Here is a 20,419-nt window from a genome sequence, read left to right as displayed (position 1 = left end):
GGGTGATTCAAAAGTTCCACAACATGGACAAATTCAGTTATTAGTGCAGGTAGCGAAAAATGAAGGAGAAAGTTGTTGGAAATACGTAGTTTTCAATTTAATGTGCTTAAATTTTCAATGTAGAATGCACCACTGAAGCTGTACATTAGTACAACACACCCGGCAGTCCCAATGCTGCCATATTAGTGGCTTTTTGGCTAGTTCTACTGGATTTTAGATATATATTATTTAATGGAGAAAAATAATCGACATGCAAAGTTTAACGATTATTCAACTTCTCACAGTGCAAAGCAGCATTTCTTTACATTGCCAAATTAAGAATTCAGGGGAATTTTATTCTTGCCTGGCAGTTTTCCCTGAACATGTATTGGCAACACTGCTAATCATCGTAATTTACCTGATACACTTCATATCTAAAATCCGATAAAACTAGCAAGTGTGTCGTGCGAGTGTATAACCACAGTCTACTATATAGTCACGAAGCTTGAGTTTTGAGGGTGCTAGAAACAATAGACTGTGACAGCACTATTTTGCATTGCCTGTAATGAGGCGATATTAGCGATCCTAGTGGTGAACAACTATCTAATGTTTGCATATTTACTACGTATTGAGCTTCGCGACTGTATATACTAGACTGTGGTATAACCTCAACAATGTACTCCACATTGAAAATTCAAGCACATTAGATTGAAAACTACCTATTTCCAACTTTCCCTTATTTCCATTTCTCGCTATCTGCACTAAGAACAGTTTGTCTATATCGTGGGACTTTTGAATCCTCCTGTATTGTCATCTGCCCCTTTAGCTTTCCTCCTGAAATTGAATGAATTTTGTTCGTATTCAGTCATATGGTAATCACTCTAACATACAGATGTGAAGAAGTGAAATACTGTAGTAGCACATAAAACAAGGTCCAAACTTTTCTAACTTTAAAATTCACACAACAGATCTGATTAGAATGCAGCAAAGGAATAAAAAGGAAACAACTGTACATCGTCCTTATGGTTATAAAAATCAATAGGAAAGCCGTACAGGAAACCCTAAAAAACATGGGACAAGAAAAGGAATTCAATAAAATATAAACCAAACATTACTTCCATAATATAAACATTTTCTTATTCAAACTGTTATCTCCTTACATTTACACAGTACAAAAAATTTACTCGACCCCATTGGGTTACAGAAACATCAATACAACTGTACTGTACAAAGACTGGACCACTCATGGTCTCTAGTAACCAATTTGTGAACTAATTCCACAACAGCTGAAACATAACACTATAGAACTGTACAACACTAACAGTAAATTGTTCCATGTCCCCTCAAATAAAGCAGAATAAATTACAAGTCCTCAATGAAATCGAGAATCATCAAGATTCACACATGGGACAGAAACACTGGAAACTGGGCATAGATGGAAACGAATAAGATGACTATGTAATAATATACAGGGATGAATTGGAACAAAGATATCACCTCAGAATCGTAAAATACTGGTACTCTTTTGACACCACATCAACAAAGGCCCAAATGCACAGTACGTAGGCACCCCTCCAAACGATCCGGGAGGGGTTATGGACATTGTAATTACACTAAATCACTTGCAAATCGTTGTATGCTCGACACAAGAACTGAGATCAAGGAAATTGCGCAATTCCACCACCCAAATTCAGAACCAAGGTCGCTGTAATACTAGAACATACATAGGAACTACAAACTTCAGTTCCTCATGGCTTTGGTTAAATAGAAAGCTTTCACTATAATTTCGAATTCTAAGCTTTCAACAAAAGAAATGGAAAAATAAAACAAAACCCCACTTTTTAAGGTGGCACCATATACTGGTTGTCTAACATACCAAAGCTCGGCTTCATGACTCGCACTCACACACACATTGGCACTTTTAAACAGCACTTATATAATGTTCCACCTAGAAATTTAATTCTCTGAAAAGTGAAAAACGGACAGAATAGTATAAAGAATGTGCCACCTGCGTGCAGCGGGGAGGGGGAAAAAGGCGACTCTGCCAGTCTAAGCTTACTCTTGAAAGCTACACGCAGCAGCCCAACACTTTTATCATCTAAATTACACCAATAGTTTTCACTTTTAACATGAATAAGTCAATAAAATCATTTCTTTAAAGATATCGGCTGTTACGTGGACACTTAATATTAATCCGAGGCACGAGCTGCCTTTCTTACAATACATATGACAATCACTACGAACAGAAGTAAGGGATTGCACTGTTTCTAGCAATGTTCTGCATATGGAAATGTAGGCATTATGAGATCAGAACCTCATTTCTTCCACTCTCCAATCCACCACTAAAAGTTCACGAGCACAAGGAAACGAGAAACATACGATACTGAATTTCTATGTTCTCTGCAGGTGTAGTAATAGGAAACGTGATCACAGGATGGTCACCCTTCGGCTACCAGTGCACCAACATAATGAAAGCACACAACTCCGGCCTTTGTATTGCTTGTAGCCTCCAAATGGCATTGTGTTCATCTTCAATAAACTCTCTTATAATAATCTGTAAAGCTCCCACATGTGTGGTACTCTCTTTCATAATATATTTTTTGTTTACCAGCCTTCATAATCATCTGATAGGCTTATTAACAATATTTCCATTCCCAAGCACCATACCAACTTCAAGGATACTTTTAAAGAAAGCCTTGAAGGCACCACATGAGGTTTAAGGTTGCTTTTGAATTAAGACTGCAAACCCCATATGGTGCCAGAGGAATAATCAGGAACTACGCAATATGCTTATCCTACCAACTGCTGAAGAAAATTCCATGACGTCCCAAAAGGATTGTTAGACTCTTTGTAACATACCCAACGACTCCATGATGGCAGGGAACAGTCATGTGATAGGTACAGTAGCTCATATCACAACTCTGTCTCTAAGCACATTTTGACAATGAGCTTACACACCTTATATAAACATAATTGTACTCTGACACCAACAACGCTTGCCGGTTTTGTACATTGTTTACTTCATCCAGAAAGTCCTCCTCTTCGCATTCATGTAGCAGGTTCCTTCTTTATATCTACAGCATCCCCATTACTTGGACTACTGCTATTGGCATCTTCATCATCATCCTCGTTGCTCCCATTTGGGGGTGCTGTCTCCCCAGCTCCAGGACTTGAACCATTTGTTCCATTATCTGCTGCAGCAGATTCCGTACCCATGTTAGCCAGGAACTCCTCGTTTCCTCCAGCCATCCTCGTCAAGACTGACAGCGAGTCCTTCACAGCGTGATATATTATATTCTTTATCTGAAGCTTGTCCTCGTGGTTGGAATGTGTGTCCGAGAGCTCACGGAACTCTTGTGTAAGGTGGAAACAATGCGATACATTCTCAGGAGAGACAAAGTCCTCTGCCACCTTTATGCAGTTATGCAAGTTACGCACCTGCAAAGAGAAAGTAACAAAAAAATTATATTCTTGCAACTATTTCAACTGAATTTTATGAAAAATCTCAGTCAAAAATTTTACCTCCCTCCCCATTTTTTGGCGATTATAATGAACCCTTCCTAAGGTTGGTCATCCATTAGGTCGGATTCTGTTAGCCCGGTATGGTAGGGTGACAGGAATATGGAAGTACCCAGGATGGATGAAGATGAGAGTGATGACAATGAAATAAGTCGGGAACTGACACCAAAATTTACCCAGCAATTGCTCTTAATGGGTAGGAAAACCCCAGAAAAAACCTCAATCACGCAACTTGTTCCAACCAGAATTCGATCCCAGGTTCACTAGTTTTGCAGTCAAACATGCTTGACACTATTCCAAAATTATGGACCTTGATTAAACATTTCCCAGCATAATGGTACAATGGTACACGGCTCTAGTGTATTATTTTCACTCTGTCAGATTCATTCAATTTCAATTTCTCACCCTAGACTTTATAAAAATTTGAAGGGGGGTTCTCAAAATAATTCCATCAGTGCTATAAAATATTTAGAAGAGAAGTTTGAAGTTTTATACCTCTAAACAAAATGGATCAATGTTACATCATCTTTAATTTATAGAGACTGTATAGTGTTGTATATCATTAAAAAGTGGGAAGGAGATGAGAGTAGATATGTCTACTAAGTACTTATGTTATTGTTACAACATGAAACCTGAAGATAATTAAATGTTACTGGACTCACCTGATGAGGTGCTCCAGCAGGAATGAAAACAGAGTCTCCAAGACACTGGACAATGGCATATCCTTCAACACCATACTCCTTGTATAACCTTTCCCGAAGTGGGCCATCCAGATACCAGCTCTGGTCGTGAATGGGGTCATGGTGTGGTTCCAGACGAGCTCCTCTTTCAATAGCTACTTTGTTCAAAAGATCACGAATCTTGTCAGCATCGCGGGCATTATAGATATGCCACAGTGCACCAGGAAGTTCCCCTTTCTCACGGACACGTCGCCTTGTTAATATATCACATCCAGCCTCATCAATTGCTCTAAATGCCTCTGCAAAAGACAAATGTAATTAGAAAATGGGAGAAAAACATCGAATATCATATTCAGAGTAAATCACCTTATTTGTAAAGAAAAAATTAGTCTTTTTATACCTAAGCATCAAAGTAGGATACAATTTATTCACAAGAAATGTTTTCTATAAATTAGTTTTAAAATAATATATACAGAGTCCGACAGAATGAGCTCCCCGATTTAACTTGGCCACTGCACGGGCTGTATTGGCAGTGGATGCTTGAGTGATATATCTTTGATCAGCAAAAGCTTTACCATTTCAATTGTCATAAAGAGCCATAATCAATAAATAAATAAATCTGCTATTATAGCATGGAATGATCAACATTGCTCCCAGATGGGTAGTTTCCCTGGCGATTCTCGCAATTCTATCCTCTTCCATTCGAGATACATGCTCATTCCATTGTTGTCTTCTTATTAGTGTCCATTCTCTAATTGGTTGTATTTTGCATTGTTCTCTGATCTGATCATTCCGTATATGGTCCCTTCTTGTGATTCCTACAATTTTCCTTAAGGTTTTCATTTCTGTTGTATCCAACATCTGTTTCAGGTCTTATTTCAACTGCATAAGTGAGAATAGGGCGCACCACGGTCTTGTAAATTCGAACCTTAGGTTCAATATGGAGATATTTCTCCATATGGATCGTTCAAATATCCCGATACTCTATTTGCTTTAGTAACTTGGTTTAAAATTTCGTTTTGCAAAAGGCCTGATCTTGATAACTGGAAGCCAAGATATTGAAAGCACATCACTTGTTCAATTATTTGTTTTTCCAATTCTAATTTGCATCGTATTGGGTTCTTACTTATGACCATAGATTTTGTCTTTAGTGTTGATATTTTAAACCCATATTTTTTACAGCTGGTATTGAACTGATGTAACATAATGAACACTACAACTACAGGCACAAATGCCACATTGCTTCCAGACCATGCTGTTCTTCTCAGTAGTGACGAAGCTAATTTCCATTTGGCGGGCAGTGTCAACAAGCAGAATTTTCGTTATTGAGCCCCGCAAAATCCTCAGCAACTCCATGAGCGAGGACTGTTTTGCTCATGCGGGCAATCATTTGGACGATATAATTTTTAAAACAAAGTGATGACAAAATGGCAAACATTGTTCTTCATGACGGTAAAATAAAATTTGTAAAAGGTTTTATGTTGCTCGTTTTATTTCAGTTTAAAAAAGAGAGGATCATTCTGCCAGACCCTGTATTAAACAAGCATGCATATGTAAGAATTACACCAAACTTGAAAAGAAGAAATTAAATAATTTTCTGAAACAACAAACCTTTGATATGTTCATCATTATCTCCATCTTTTGGAATTCCCACATAAACCATTACATTCACTGCATCTGAAATATCAAGGTGCAGATTTGTTGTGCCTTTTGTGGGATACAGTGCAGAGCCATATGCATTGTACATTTTGGGTCCCAGATCAGGGCGAACAAAGCAATCTGGCAGGCGACTTGCAAGATTCAAACGCCCTGTGCGGTGAGTATATTCAGCCAAAGGCAACACCCTCATCAGATCACTGAACCGAGATGGCAACATTTCTGCAAAATCTTCACCTAAAAGAGAATAATGAAGTTATATTATATAATAGCAGCAAATTACAAAATAAATAAATTAGCACAATGCACACATTCCATGTATGTGTAACAGATGTGTGTATATATAGATGTATGAACTATGGCATATCGTACCTGGTGGCCAATCCTTCAGTTTGAGCAGCATTGGATTGCCTCTATCATCCTTCAATCGACGAGAAAAGTGTTCAAATCCTTCCCAGAACTTCCGCATTGGCTGATTTGGTACCAGGTTACCAGTCATGCAGTTGATCAAATCATTCTTATCTTCACCGAAATCACGAGCAAATGAATCTGGGTGCCAGAGGCTCATGTCCAAATGTTTTGTTACATCAGACACTATCACAGGCTGGCCACGTTTCCATTGATCCTGCAACAAACGAAACTTTTATCAGAAATGAATATACAGTACTTAATAGCTCAGGACATGCAAAATTAGCATTTGCGATATCGCTAATTTTTACGCGTATTTAGCACTTTATACCCGAATAATGAGAATTTAAAAAACAACCGCAATTTATACAGCATTCTTTTTTATTTTTTTTTTTTAAATATAACGCGACTTTTACGTATCGTTCTTGTTCCTGCAATAACTCCTATGTGCAAAATATACAATTTTTCAGTAGGAAGAAAAAACATATTTATTCATCCTATGGCAGCAATACATAGGGGATTGTGAATTCTTACATTTTTCAAAAGAAAGAAATATAATTACATAGAGGAGATTTTATTATTTGTTGTTTCACTATTTAAGTTATTTAATAAAGCAAAAATCTGAAAATCGATAAATATGTCACATATGAGTTATTGCAGGAACAACGATACTTAGGTTCTTTAATCCTTTTATTGCATGAAATATAAAATGCTGGTGTCGTATTTTTCACTTCCCTAAATTCTAATGAACTACCTGAAATTCAAAGTGTTGAAGGGTTTTACTTATCCCACAGTATAATAAACTGAGAGGAGGCTAAGGTCCGACATTGGGCTGTGATGCCATTGTAGTAATAATAGTATAATAAACTGAAGATACATAACAAATTTTAAGAATATAAAAAGATTGCATTGTCATGGATGACAGAGCTGCTACTCTGAATGGCTATAGCATTACAAGAATTGCAGTTCAAAAGGCTGACGATTATGAAGACCTCAACAAAACTTCTTTCACTGGACATCTGACCTAAGTAAAACAATTTTGGGAACCTGACCACCTTTGACCCAAAGAACATCTCGCTGGCAGACATTAAAACTGGACTTTTAACACAGTTATGCAAGATGAATTAAATAAAAGACTTGGCCAAAAGGAATTAGTTTCTGATTACTGTGAAATGAAGCAAGCAAAGAAGTGAATAATTAAATGTTGTTAATCTGTCACAGTTCGAATTTCATATACAGTATATAAAGTGAAGAGGCAATCTGGATGCCATGTAGTAATGTACATTCGGAGATCTCTCAGTTTGGCAATGTTTTCAAAGACAAAGGAACTAATTTGAAGAAGTTTTTATGTGGTTACAATGACTATGTTTTCATTTCACGGATTTTCTGTGTGTATAGTAAAAGTATGGGCTGCTTCTTTGTTTTATAATGAACATTCAAAATAACCTCACTTTTTTCATTTTCTTCAACCCCCCTCAACACCAGAAAAAATATCGTAGCTTTTGCAGGTCCTTACTTAAATTAATAACAGAACACAATCCAAATGTGCATACTCTGCACAGAGTATAATACTAGCAACAGAATTTATGAAGAAATTTTGCAACTCGTCTTAATTTATATTGAAATTTATGTTTGATATTCTTTCTGTAACATTTATGTACAAAGAGTCATCATAATGTATGTAAATACATTCAAGTTTTGCACACTGTTATTCTCTACTGAAAAAATTAATACTCTCTTTAATACTGCCATAATATGCAATACAGAAAATACTTTACCGTAATGCATTTTGAAGTCTTGTAATAAACGACATCACAAACAAAAGATATAAAAACCTACTCCCAACAACAAAGTAACAAGAATTAACTATACAAGAACTCTGAAACCAAAGACTTTAGGACAAAAATTGGCATGGCAATATTATTGACACACACATTATTACCGCACATTTAAAAAAAAAGTCAATCCTAACCTGGAATATGCGGTAATTTCCTTCACAGTTAGGATCATTGAGTCTCAACAGCTTGCCATCACAGAGCCATGAATGAGGAACATCCGGATACAGAATCTTGCTTTCAGTGAGTGTCATGATGCGGATAGGCAGAGGTTCACGTCCCTTTTGAGCCCAGTTATAACGTCTCACAAAGTGCTTCAACTCTACTGGTGGCTTGCCTTCCACAGAACCGGAGCTGCCATGGTGATCTTCCTTCTGAACACTGTGTTCAATTACACTTGAGATGACCTCATCCAGCGTGTCCAATCTGGATTTCTTGGAACCCTTGACTGCAGGCACTGGTGCTCCAGAAGAGCTTGTATTTGAAGTTGTACCACTGTTGCCCGAGCTGTTATTACTGCTATTGTTCACATTACTAGAACTGTTATTGGTAGCGTTATTAAGGCCACCAGATGAACTGGTCAAGTTGTTGGCTGGAGAAGTGGATCGACTTCCATTACCATTGGGTTTGTGTGAAGGACGGATCAAGAGTTCCCGAAGTGTAGAATAGTTACCATCCTTATCTTCATCAGAGTCACTGCTACTACCACCAGAATCCTGCAAATGATTACAAAAAATATTACACACACCTAACAAGTATAATTCTGAATACAATTCAGTGACAGCCACTCAAATATTAAGTCATAATGGAAATTTCTGTGCCATATATTCCTCACAATACAGGCATATACAGTGCTGTGTCCAATAGTTTTTTCGAATTGTCTAGTTCGTCATTTATGACACACACCACACTGGTCAAATGACTATAATGCCCTCCAGCTTTCGACAAGCAAAATAAGCAAATCCTCAATATGTTACAAAGCAAAAGCACGATGTTGTAGAGAATGAAAGGGATGAACACTGTGACTGAGAATTTCAAGAAAGAAATGGTGAACTATGAAGTGAATTGCAAAGTTCGTGGAATAGTCTTATGAATCAATGTGTAATTTTATGTTGAGCTTTTTTTTTTTTTCCCCCGAGACAGCCATTACCTATTTCATAGTGGCCTCCGAATCATAAAAACGGTTTTCTCCAACATACAGCATCCCCTTTCCCACATTTATGCCACACTGTTTGCATACATCTTTTCTAACATTAAAATTATATTAAGCTTCTAAACGTAAATCCTGTACTATTAAATATATTATCACTTACTGTTTATCACTATCACTACATATGTATACAAAGTAAATGTAACAACGTACAGGAATTCTATTTTGTTATGTACAAGATTTATATACAAGATTAATTGCATTTCAATTTACTGCAAAATGTAACATGAACAGGAGGCTCATTCACAAACTGTCAGAAATTAAGACAATTTTCTTGAAAGATAACAGAAATTGATAGATGTTTCCCCATTGTAAGAGAAGACAGACTATAGCTATTTTCTCACCCAGTCTATCTCCAACTGCTTCATCTGTTAGATTTTCTGCCAAGGAAACTTGTGTAGTGTATATACTTTCATGTCAGAGATTTTGGCTCGAAATTTGACAATCCAAGTTAAATCTATGATACACAGGACAGTGTCTAGGGCAAATTTCTGCGGTTACTTCGATTCCCATTTTAGGAATTGCTCCATTAATAATCATAGGGGGCGGATGTTGAAAATTCATCTTATTTTTCACATTAGAACAATGCCTATTAATACAGAAATCTTTTCTATGTTAATATCAACGTAAAAAAATTAATTTCTTATATTGCAATTTTTTACATTTTCTTCCTTACATATAGGCCTGTTAAATCTTTTCTAAGCAAACAGATGAGTAGTAGGCCCTACTAGTAATTACCTACTGAATAACAGTGAAGTCTGAGTTTTATAGTCTGGAACAAACTCAAAAGTCCATCCCTCATTTCACTGAAGGCTTCACCTCACACAAGAGAAGTAATATAAAATGCTTGACAACAGCTTAGTTTAAGTGTGGGCTTTGTCTGCTACTGTTCTTTTGTTGGTATGGGAGTGTCTTTAAAATTTGTCTGGAAGAGGGGAGACGTTCAGTTTCCTCGATATGATTCAGAAGGGATGTACTACAGTATTTTTAACACAAAGATTGCAAGAATTCATGCTGTGCCCACAATTTCTTTTGCCATTTACACTCCCCATCTGGTAAGTCTGGTAACAAAAATGAAGAGCAGGAGACAGAGATGGAAAATGAAGGCGCTGACATGAACCACTCTTGATTGAAACTCACTGCAAACCCTCATTAAAAATCTATAGTTTTCCCTTAAAACTTTCATTTTATTGCATGCTCTTTTCCTTTACCCTAGTCAAATTCCAGGAAGTTGCCCCCTCTCTCAGACATTTGCAGGGCAGTCATTGTCAGCAATCGATAGGGAAAGTGAGAAATGTAGTTTCACATTACTTAATATAGCAAGATCAAAAATGAAGTACACAAAAAAATATACATACTTCCATTGGCAATGATTACTAACTTGAAACCTTTACAGTCAATTACATTTTCGTATCTAGTTTAGTTGTAAAATCGTACCTCCTAACAAGAAATGGCCTGTAATATGTTAAGATCATAAGACAAGAATGAATTTCCTAACACATTCATATACATGACATTAACATCCTAGAGCGTTACAAATCATGTTTATTTAGGCAACAATTTCTTCCTCAATAATGATCCTTTTATAACAGACAAATAAAAATGTTACACATTACATTACGAGCATACTGATAACAGAACATGCAAATCATCAGCAACCAGAAACAAATATTGCTTCTTCTGATACAGCTCATGCATTCCAACATTGAGCTCAGTAACAAAGCTTACAAAGTCCTGACAGAACTACACAGAAATTGGATGATGGATGTTGCAATTCCAACACAGAAATGTGTTAAGAGAACTTGTGTTTCATTGACAAAGTCTACAAAAGGTCCGAAACTCGAAACTCGTGTATTCAAAGGTGTGAAATGGGGAAAAAAGTGTCACACTGTAGCTGTGTTGTAATAAATTGTGAATTTGTATCAAGTTATGATGCCTATTAAAAGAAACAATGTTGTAACTAGATAAAAATATCTTATCACTTCCTCTAATCAGATACTTCATCTTTACACATAGCGACTGATATAAATGTTTATCAAGAAAATTTTAATTTAATCCTTCGCGTGTTACAATTAGTTCTTTACATAGAATATTTAGCTAATATACCAATCTCATCCATATGTTGGTGTGTACCATAGTTGTTCTGTGTATGAAGTGATCAGTCACTGCAATTTTAGTAGAACATGGACTTCCACATAAAGTGAAATCAACAATAGTTTCATGCTTCGCTGTCTTGTATCAGCCCAGCCTACAAGGTTTCTGTATTTCTGTATTTCAATTACCTCACATGGTTTTTTGTCCTCATTAGACAGAGCAACATCAGCCAACCAGTTAAGGGGGGAATTCTGGTCTTCCTGCTTCACAACAGCTCCATTTGCTGCCCCATTCTTCTTCTCCTTGTCTGATCCCTCAGTTTCCTTGTCTTTCTTATCCTGCTTGATTATGCCATTCAGAGGTTCATTCTTGAAGATTTTCAACAAATCCTGACCAAAACACAAAAAATAACCAAATCTCATTTAAATGTGGGTATTGTAAACATATGCTTACCTAATACCAGTTTTAATTACGCTCAATTTCATTGCAAAAATTAAATGTAGTCTAAGAAGATTTTCATAATGGTGAAATGAAACCTTGTAAGATAGGCTCTTTATTTGTGGGATCATTTAAATTTTTATTTTTAGTCACGATTATTTTCTAGTATAATAGCTTAAACAAGAGCACCACTAATAATTTCGACAAAATTCTGACTATTTACTACAGTTAAAATTTTAACCAGAAACCTCAATGTGCCACACATGGTTAACAGTAGCACTCAACTTCATTATCCTACATCATTTTCAAAAAAATAATTATATGGGATAATTACACTGCACATTGATACAAAATACACTATTTGCATAACAAATTACCCTGAATGTCAATCTTCAGTCCTTAAGACAAATATGCCACTAAAATAACTGCCTATTTAGAATCGTCATATTTATAACAAATTCAATAAATACTCGCAAATCTGGAAACCAATACCGATCATATACTAGTAACATTTCTGGCCCCTTTCAGTTTTAAGGCCTGCAAATGAACATACTGAAATGTTCCATCAGTTTTCTTTTTTAAAGTTCTTGATTTTGAACAAACCACCATCCCAACACTAAGAAAAGCAATAAAATTGGATTGTAACGTACAGAACTACTGTATTGAAGGCAATGTAACATAGGACTTCCAAGCACAAAGCCATAGAGGCATGATGAACTTCCATGCAACTGCTTTCCAGCACAACATAAGGTAACACTTCAATTCCGGAAGTTACAACTACACGTTTTAAGGGCAATGAACAATATATAAATATAAATATCATATTTACTCATATATTATATTCACAATAAAAAATCCCAGGCTATCTCTAAAATGTTTAAATTAAACTACTAAGGACTTCATACTGAGCTAACCTTGAATCAAAACTTTATAAACTATAATGTTCAGCTTTATGAGTGAATATGATACAAACACAGCAATTGCATCAGAGTAGACCTTTAGAATAGGATAAATACATGCTTTATGCTGTCAATTATGGAACCAACTAACAAAGCAAGAGTCTATATGCTCTAGTGAGCAACAATCAACACAGCACATTGCTTTAAAATTCATGCATATACTTCCTGACTGAGACATCTGGCCCGAACATAAACAAATATCCATGTACACAAATTTTATTCTTGTTTAATTCAAAACCGTGTTTATTTTCAGAATTAAAAGTGCATTATCTAATTAATTAATCCATTTACTATTTGGAATATAATTATGATATGTTTGTTATAATCATTACTCAAGAAAACAAAAGAATGAAATACAATGTAAAGTGGGGAAAGATACAATTGAGAGTACAGAAAGTTTCTATGCAGGCCGGTCATACTCCAACCTCTATCTAACAAAATCTGTTGGTGGGTGGCAAGTGGTTGTACATCAGCATTAAGGACAATTCTGTCCACACTGCTCTATGCAGATGAGTCCCAATCCACCCCTTACTGCCAAGCTTCCTCGAACCAGGCACTCCTCACTATGCAACATTACTACTAGAAACTGGTCTGCATAGGCACTCTCTGTATTCGTATATTTAACATTTCTGCAGCACAATAAGAGTGTTACATTAAATTGCGTCACTACTTAAAAGAACAGGGGAAGGGGATGGAGTAAAGAAGAAATTACCAGTTATCACATTAACAACAGGATTGCAAGCCCTTAAAATTGTACACTATTTCTGTACACGTTTCCGTGTATTTTAAAACATTAAGTTACCTTGCAGATGCCATTTGTTGATTTGTGGGGTATCTCCTTGCTCATTGCACAACCACAGTATTGGGGAATACACCACAGTCCTCGAACATCATGAACTTTTCTTCCTAACTGAAGCAGTGAATCTCCTGCAATTATCTGAGTCAACATTAGTTTTTCCTGCTCATGAGCTTGTCTGTTTGTACACAGGAGCCATGAAAATTCATCACGATCCTTGCCTGCCTCACCCCAAATCTTGATTGAGCCATTCTTTCGACCCTGAAAGCAAAGTACATAATATGCTTTAGTCTAGTTGAAATTATCGCAATACTTCAATGTTAAATGTGTGCAAGTACTCCACACATGTAAGTCAACAACGTGCCATGCTTCAGATGGTTAAAAAGCTCAATTCAAACACATCAGATGCGGTCAGTTATAAAAAAAGATCATCATATGCAGGCTTATTACACACACTCATCTTGCTTACTGTTGACACTATGGATATAATAATTAGCACGATCAGGGCTTAACAAAATATACATACGAAAAATGTCTCGGTATGTAGCTAAGGAATGAGTAGATTACAAATACAGAAAAATTTTTAGGGGTATTAAAAATTAATATTGCACAATTTTCACTTATCCAGAAAAGTAAGCTCTATATGACACGGAACCATGCGGCTCACGAAACTGCAAGAGCACAACACGAAAACTGAATTAAAACAATATTTTTGCATGATCGTGTTTTTTTGTTGTATTTACAGCTATTGTTGTTAGGCTATGAAAGTTATAAGTCCCACACGGAAATTTGTTGCTAGGGAAGCCACTCTTCATAACATAAAACTATACTGAAATAGACCCATTACAGTGCACTTCTTGTTACTTAGTTACCATTACAGTATAGTTTTGCAATTCTCAAATGCAGAATATATTGTATTTGCAATTTTAAAAATATGATTGTGCAAAAAATATACAGTAATGGCAAAAAAAACCGGGCTGACCCTTGTAACTGATTTCAGAGCCTTGTTCGCTCCAGAGCACGATAGACTGGTAACTAAGACTTTCGTGGTTCGAATCCTGCCTGGTAAGTAAACTTTTTTGGTTCCTTATTCAAATTTATTCCCAATACTTTTTGACTGCTGGTAAAATTCATATTTTGGGAATAATAAGTTGATTAAGTAGTAAAATATCCCTGCAATCGAAAAGTATTGGGAATAAATTTGAATAAGGAACAAAAAAGTTTCCTTCCCAGGCAGGATTCGAACCACGAAAGTCTTAATTACCAGTCTATCGTGCTCTGGAGTGAACAAGGCTGAAATCAGTTACAAGGGTCGGTCCGGTTTTTTTTTTTTTTTGCCACTACTGTACAATACGTGTTTGTGAAGTGCATTACAAAGTCTCGAAAATTGAGAAACGAGCCAACACTCTACTTGTTTTTCAAACTTTTCTTCGATTTTGTAAAAAGCACTTCCCAACCTTGTACGGTAATATATATTAAATTATCACTTGTGTTTAAACATTACGTGCTGAATGTTACAGTACTGTACATTCCATTTAGAAAGGTGAATATAAAAACTTAAAATAGCCAATCCAATCTAAAGTTATTAGTTCCATAATAACACAAATCCGTAACTTGTTACTTGAACATTCTGAAAGGCATTACCTCCAATAAGATATTAGACAAATGTACTCAAGCTTGTTAAATTTTTCGAAAAATTACTTTATAGTTACTGAATAAAACAGGAGAAGTTCTGTCGTATTGCTTAAATAGAATGAAGTCTACATTAACATGCATACATGCCACTTTTCTAGTTCATGTATACAATTTCAACTGTTTTATATTGGAACTTCATGAGGCCAATTTATACAAACAAGTTAACGTAAATAACTGAATTCCTTTTTCCTCTTTCTCTCTTTAGCATTAACATTATCAGAAAAGGAAATAAATGATTTCTAATCACACCACAAATTACAAATGTATTACCTATCAATGAAAGAGCCAACTGAAGTTCAGAAATTTAAAACATGCTAACACGGTTAAAAAATCACACCTCGAATTATACATGCTCGAAGGTTGCAACGTGTAACAACTTACCTTATAACAGTCAATGCAGACAACAAATCCACATTTATTACATGCCCAGTGGAAGTTGAACAAGGTTGTTTCACAAACATCACACATTTCTCTTACACCTTGAACTACTCTCTTCCAGGCAATTGTTTTTTCTGGAAATGCAAAGAAAACTTATTTCAAAAACGTATTTCATAAATAAGTAAGGAGATTTGGAAAGTATTAAAATTTAATTCTAACTATCAACTGACCATCAGACATATGAACAGCAATGGACTCTTTTTCTTGTTCTAGTAAATCGCAGAACTGATCTCCCACTTGAGTTAAAAGAAATCTCGACATTTCAAGATCTAGATCGGCAGGTGGATTGTCAGGCAATGGAAGCCACAGCTTCAGATCTTCCTGCAACAATATATCTCCTCATATTATTCCAAAAAAAAGAGAGCAACACACACAGAAATAAAAGACTTGTTCATATTTTGAACATTACGAGAACTTAAAATTAAAGACATGAATTTGTTGAGCTACCTCTGCAGCATCCCGGTGTGGATCCGAGAACCCCGCAATGGCTAGCTGTCCGTTCTTGGTGTAGCGCAGGCGCCTGAAAGCGTAGAAGCGGCAGAAGATGTTAGGCATATTCTTGGAGCGCTGGTTAGGTGTCCAGCGACACTCACGACATTTGGCTAGCTTGGGTGCCACTTCGTGGCATGGACCATCTTGCAGGAAACTCTCACCCGTCTTCTTCAGTTGACTGATGGGGGGTTTGCGAAAAGGGTCACGCTGTGGAGCCGGGGGATCGTCACGAGACTTCTTCTGCCGCGGCTCCTCACCTCGATCGTTTTTTGATGACTTGGGCCTGCGTCCTCGTTTCCGGGGCTCCTTACTCCCGCCACCACCTCCGCCTGTGCTGCTTCCACCACCGCCATTGGCAGTCTTCTTGCCACCAGTTCCACTCTGGTTGGTACTAGCACCACTGTCCGAATCTTTGTCACTAAGACTCTCCTTGTCACTGTCACTACCACTTTCACTGTGCACTGCCACTGGTGCAAGTTTCTTGCGCTTCTCCTCTGCTGCTTTCCTTGCAGCACCCCCTCCTTTCTTCCGCTTCACTTTCGGTGGTTTCCTCTTAGGAGGAGACTTGTGTTCTGGATCTGAACTAGAAGAGTCGTCAGGGCGTGAGAGTTTGGATGACGGCAAATCTGTTGCATGCCCATTAAGAGTAACCCCACTTCCGTCCTTAGTACCAGCTTGTGCAGGCCCCTTGCGATTATTTCCCTTATTAGAGCTCGATTTCACTTTGCAATTCAACACATTTTGATGAGAAGACACAGTGTTACTTCCGCTACCACCATTATCTTTATTAATTCCAGTTCCAGATGCTGTGCTTGTACCCAGGTTCAATGGCAATGTCACACAAGAGCCACTACCCACCATTCCAGTAGTATCGGTATCTTCCCCAGAATGCCTCTGCAGCCAAGCTTTCTTCAGTTTATGTACAGGGTAACTGCTGCCTGTAGTTGGCCGAACAGGACCAGGGCTATTGGACTTGTCGGAGTCCACACTACTAGGAGGCTGAGGTTTTACTGGAGTGTGAGGGGTGCTTGCTTGTTGCTGTTGTTGCTGAGGCTGTTGCTGCTGTACAACTGGGTTAGGGCTGCTGGAACTTGAAGGTGGTGCAAGAGGTACGGGACTATTCCTCTGCTGCTGCTGTGTTATGTTTGGTCCTGTTGTAGGGAAGAGTGTTATCAACCCTGGACTGCTACATGTACTGCTTGGCCTCACAGAGCCGTCTCCTGACCCTGTTCTTACTGGGACAGTATTTGGACTTTGACTTGTGGTAACTGTTGTGCTTGCTGTCGAAGCTTCATGTGAAAGTGACGCCATCATTGTGGTGGCCGCAGGGGTGCAGTATGCAGCTGTGTTCACTACAGTAGTTATGGGCGTGGCAGCACTTGCTATCAGAGGACTTGGTTCACTTACTCGAGACAGAAGAGGTTGGGCCTGTGCCATTACTTGCTGTGATGGAAGGTTAGGTTGATCACATCGTCGCTTCTTGCTTGGATCCACAACTCCAATCTGTCCTGGACTATGGTGAATCGGTACACCTTTCCGTTTTGGAGAACCAACCAAGTCTTCTCTGTTACTACTCCTGTCCGAGGACACTCCAAGATCCAGAGGTTGCGTTTGGAATACTGGAGTCATACCTAAATGATGACCTGAAGGTTGGTGAGGAATCTGTAATGGGGACGAGCGAGGGTTAGGCAGAGGAGCAGCACTAGCAGAGGGAGGGGAAGAGCCTTGATGCTGCGGAGGCGGTTTCACGGCGAGACCAGCACCTCCAGGATACAGCCGGTCATACATTCTATGCTCTCCAACCATGCTGCTGCTACCACCTCTCGAATGGGCCGGAGGAGGAGGTGGACCTGCAGGTACTTGGTGTGTTGGGGGAGGATGGTGGGGCGACATCTGTTGGTATGGCGAAGGAGAAACAGAGGAGGTGAGGGGGGGTTTTGCTGTCAGGGGTAGAGCACCAGAGTTGGGATTTGTGTCTTGAGCACGACAGACTGGAGTACCCGTCGTGATTCCAGGCTTGCCGTAGATATGAGGTGGGGCTGGACTACTCACTTTGGGCTTGGAGCCCGCTGTTACACTACCACCAGTTGCGAGTTGATAATGTGACGTGGTAACATGTCCCGAAGGAGAAGGGTAGGGATATGAACCCACAGTTGCAGTCTTAGAAGATCCATATGGCAGCGAACTTGGTCCACTAGTTGCACCATACCTCTGTTCAGGAGGTGACGGATGAGGTTGCTGCTGTTGCTGCATCGCATGTGGAGACTGACGATGGGGGAGTGTGTGTGGACTCGACTGCTGACTGGACCTGTGATGCACTTGAATTCCTTTACCAGCTAAATTTTGGGGCTCCATTGCTATGTGAGTATGGTGAGGACTAGGCGTGTGCCGGGGAGCAAGGTGATGAGGGGACTGCGTGGGACTTCGGTACTCATATGCAGTTTTATGTTGAGCCAGTGACGCTGGAGGGAGGTAATGTGGCTGTTGTGATGTCACCATTTCTCCGACCCTCAACTTGGGGCTCGGAGAATGTGATGGTGGCACCTTTGAAGATTCATGAAGATGGTGTGAGCTCTTAACCTCGTTTTTCACAATTACAGTGTTCTTCATATCACTCATGAGTGGAGGTGGGTTTGGCAACATCAAGTCTCTCTCCCTATCTAATACCATAGAGGCAGCTCCACTTTTCACAGTCCCTAGAGATGTTAAACCCGAAGAAGGTGATCCCTTTAACTGTTCTTGCTTTATTTTGCCACTGTCATGGGGAAGCAACCCTCCAGGATGATATGCTGGATATCCGAAGAGGTTGAAGTTGGGTTCTGCTTTAGGTAGCACCGTATGGCCAGCAGGTTTCTCAGACGACTTCCCACTGGTTACACCTCTGTGTGCAGGAGGTGGATATTCCTTTGGTGCACTTGGAGGTCTCTGGACCTAGAAAACCAAATTTTATATGTAAGAAAAACTATAGCACTACAGCAGAACCCGAAATATTAACGCTATATCAGATCTGCTTCCAATCCCTCAAATAATAAAGGAATATATTATAAAACAAGCAAATGGTGTTTTAATGTTAGCTATATACTTATTCTGAACTATGGAAAGTATATTTCTAACAGCTTTATACAAATTAATAATAATGATGATGATAATGATGATGATGATGATGATAATAATAATAATAATAATAATAACATAAAATAATAAGATCCTACTGCATTTACAAAATAAATATTATGTACAGCTATAAGATTCACAACATGCTACGTGTACAATTAACTCCCACAAACGAAGAGCTATTGCTCGTTCAGCTGGCCTAAGTAATCTTTATCAATAACATCCAGCAAAATCCTATTTATTTTTAAGAGAGAAATACTCTCCACCAACGAAATAATGAGCAAATGCGAACATCTGTTACAAAGGCTAGTTGATAACGAAAAATATAAAATATTTTATGGCAAAACCAGGCAATAGCTATCTAACATTAGGATTAAATGTTATGAGAATATATAGGGCGTCCCAGCGAGGTTTGTGCCAGCCGCTGGAGGTTCCCCCACCAAGCAAACTAATTCCGCTGAAGACCTAAGTCAATGTTCGGCGCCAGCTCAGTTTGTACTGGGCTTACAGCGAGTTGACATGTTCATAATGTACAAGTGTCTTTTACATTACTGTGTGTGAATTAAAATTAGTTTATTGTAGTTCCAAGTTTATTGAAATGCCACGACGTTCTGCTTCCACACAGAAATTCTGCAAGAAATCTTGTTCTGATATTTAAGAATCAATAAACGATATGGCCTAATTCCCGACTGAAAGAAATATGTTCTAATGGCAGAGAAACTAAACGAAATTTGACAATCATTCGGAGCGTTCTCCAAAGAAAACTCCATGCCGTCTCTCAAAGGAACTAGGCATTTCAAAAAGTTCTGCCCATAGAGCTACTAAATTTTTTCCACTTGAAATCATAAGCTATACAATGACCGTAGTCTAGGAATTAAAATAGCAAGACGACGTAAGCCGTGTGAATTTCTGTAACTGGATTTTACAGAACATTGCTGACAGTGGTGTTGATCCACACTTATTTCTCGAATGAGGCTTGGTTTAATTAAAATGGTTAACTTATGTATATTCACAAACTAAAGGAATTGCAGCGAAGTCAATCCTCAATTTTTTTATTCGGTTATTTAACGACGCTGTATCAACTACGAGGTTATTTAGCGTCGATG

General features: G+C 38.1%; 1 protein-coding gene across 1 annotated transcript in view; it reads right to left on the bottom strand.

The window, feature by feature from the left end:
* Positions 1-1,090: 1,090 nt before the first annotated feature.
* The window catches only part of Kdm3 (Lysine demethylase 3), a 264,097-nt gene continuing 244,768 nt past the window's right edge, over positions 1,091-20,419 (bottom strand). Inside the window, exons 6-15 of the mRNA XM_069822650.1 lie at positions 16,155-19,130; positions 15,878-16,028; positions 15,651-15,781; positions 13,581-13,835; positions 11,570-11,770; positions 8,215-8,793; positions 6,207-6,459; positions 5,790-6,071; positions 4,161-4,477; positions 1,091-3,417 (exon numbers count right to left, since the gene is read on the bottom strand). Of these exons, the coding sequence (XP_069678751.1) occupies positions 3,028-3,417; positions 4,161-4,477; positions 5,790-6,071; positions 6,207-6,459; positions 8,215-8,793; positions 11,570-11,770; positions 13,581-13,835; positions 15,651-15,781; positions 15,878-16,028; positions 16,155-19,130 (5,535 nt within the window). The 3' untranslated portion in view covers positions 1,091-3,027. The remainder of the gene's footprint in view (positions 3,418-4,160; positions 4,478-5,789; positions 6,072-6,206; positions 6,460-8,214; positions 8,794-11,569; positions 11,771-13,580; positions 13,836-15,650; positions 15,782-15,877; positions 16,029-16,154; positions 19,131-20,419) is intronic.

This window comes from Periplaneta americana, chromosome 3, assembly GCF_040183065.1.
Source record: "Periplaneta americana isolate PAMFEO1 chromosome 3, P.americana_PAMFEO1_priV1, whole genome shotgun sequence".
NCBI lineage: Eukaryota > Metazoa > Arthropoda > Insecta > Blattodea > Blattidae > Periplaneta > Periplaneta americana.
The sequence above is the reverse complement of the archived record's forward strand: the minus strand, read 5'-3'. Positions and strand labels throughout refer to the sequence as shown.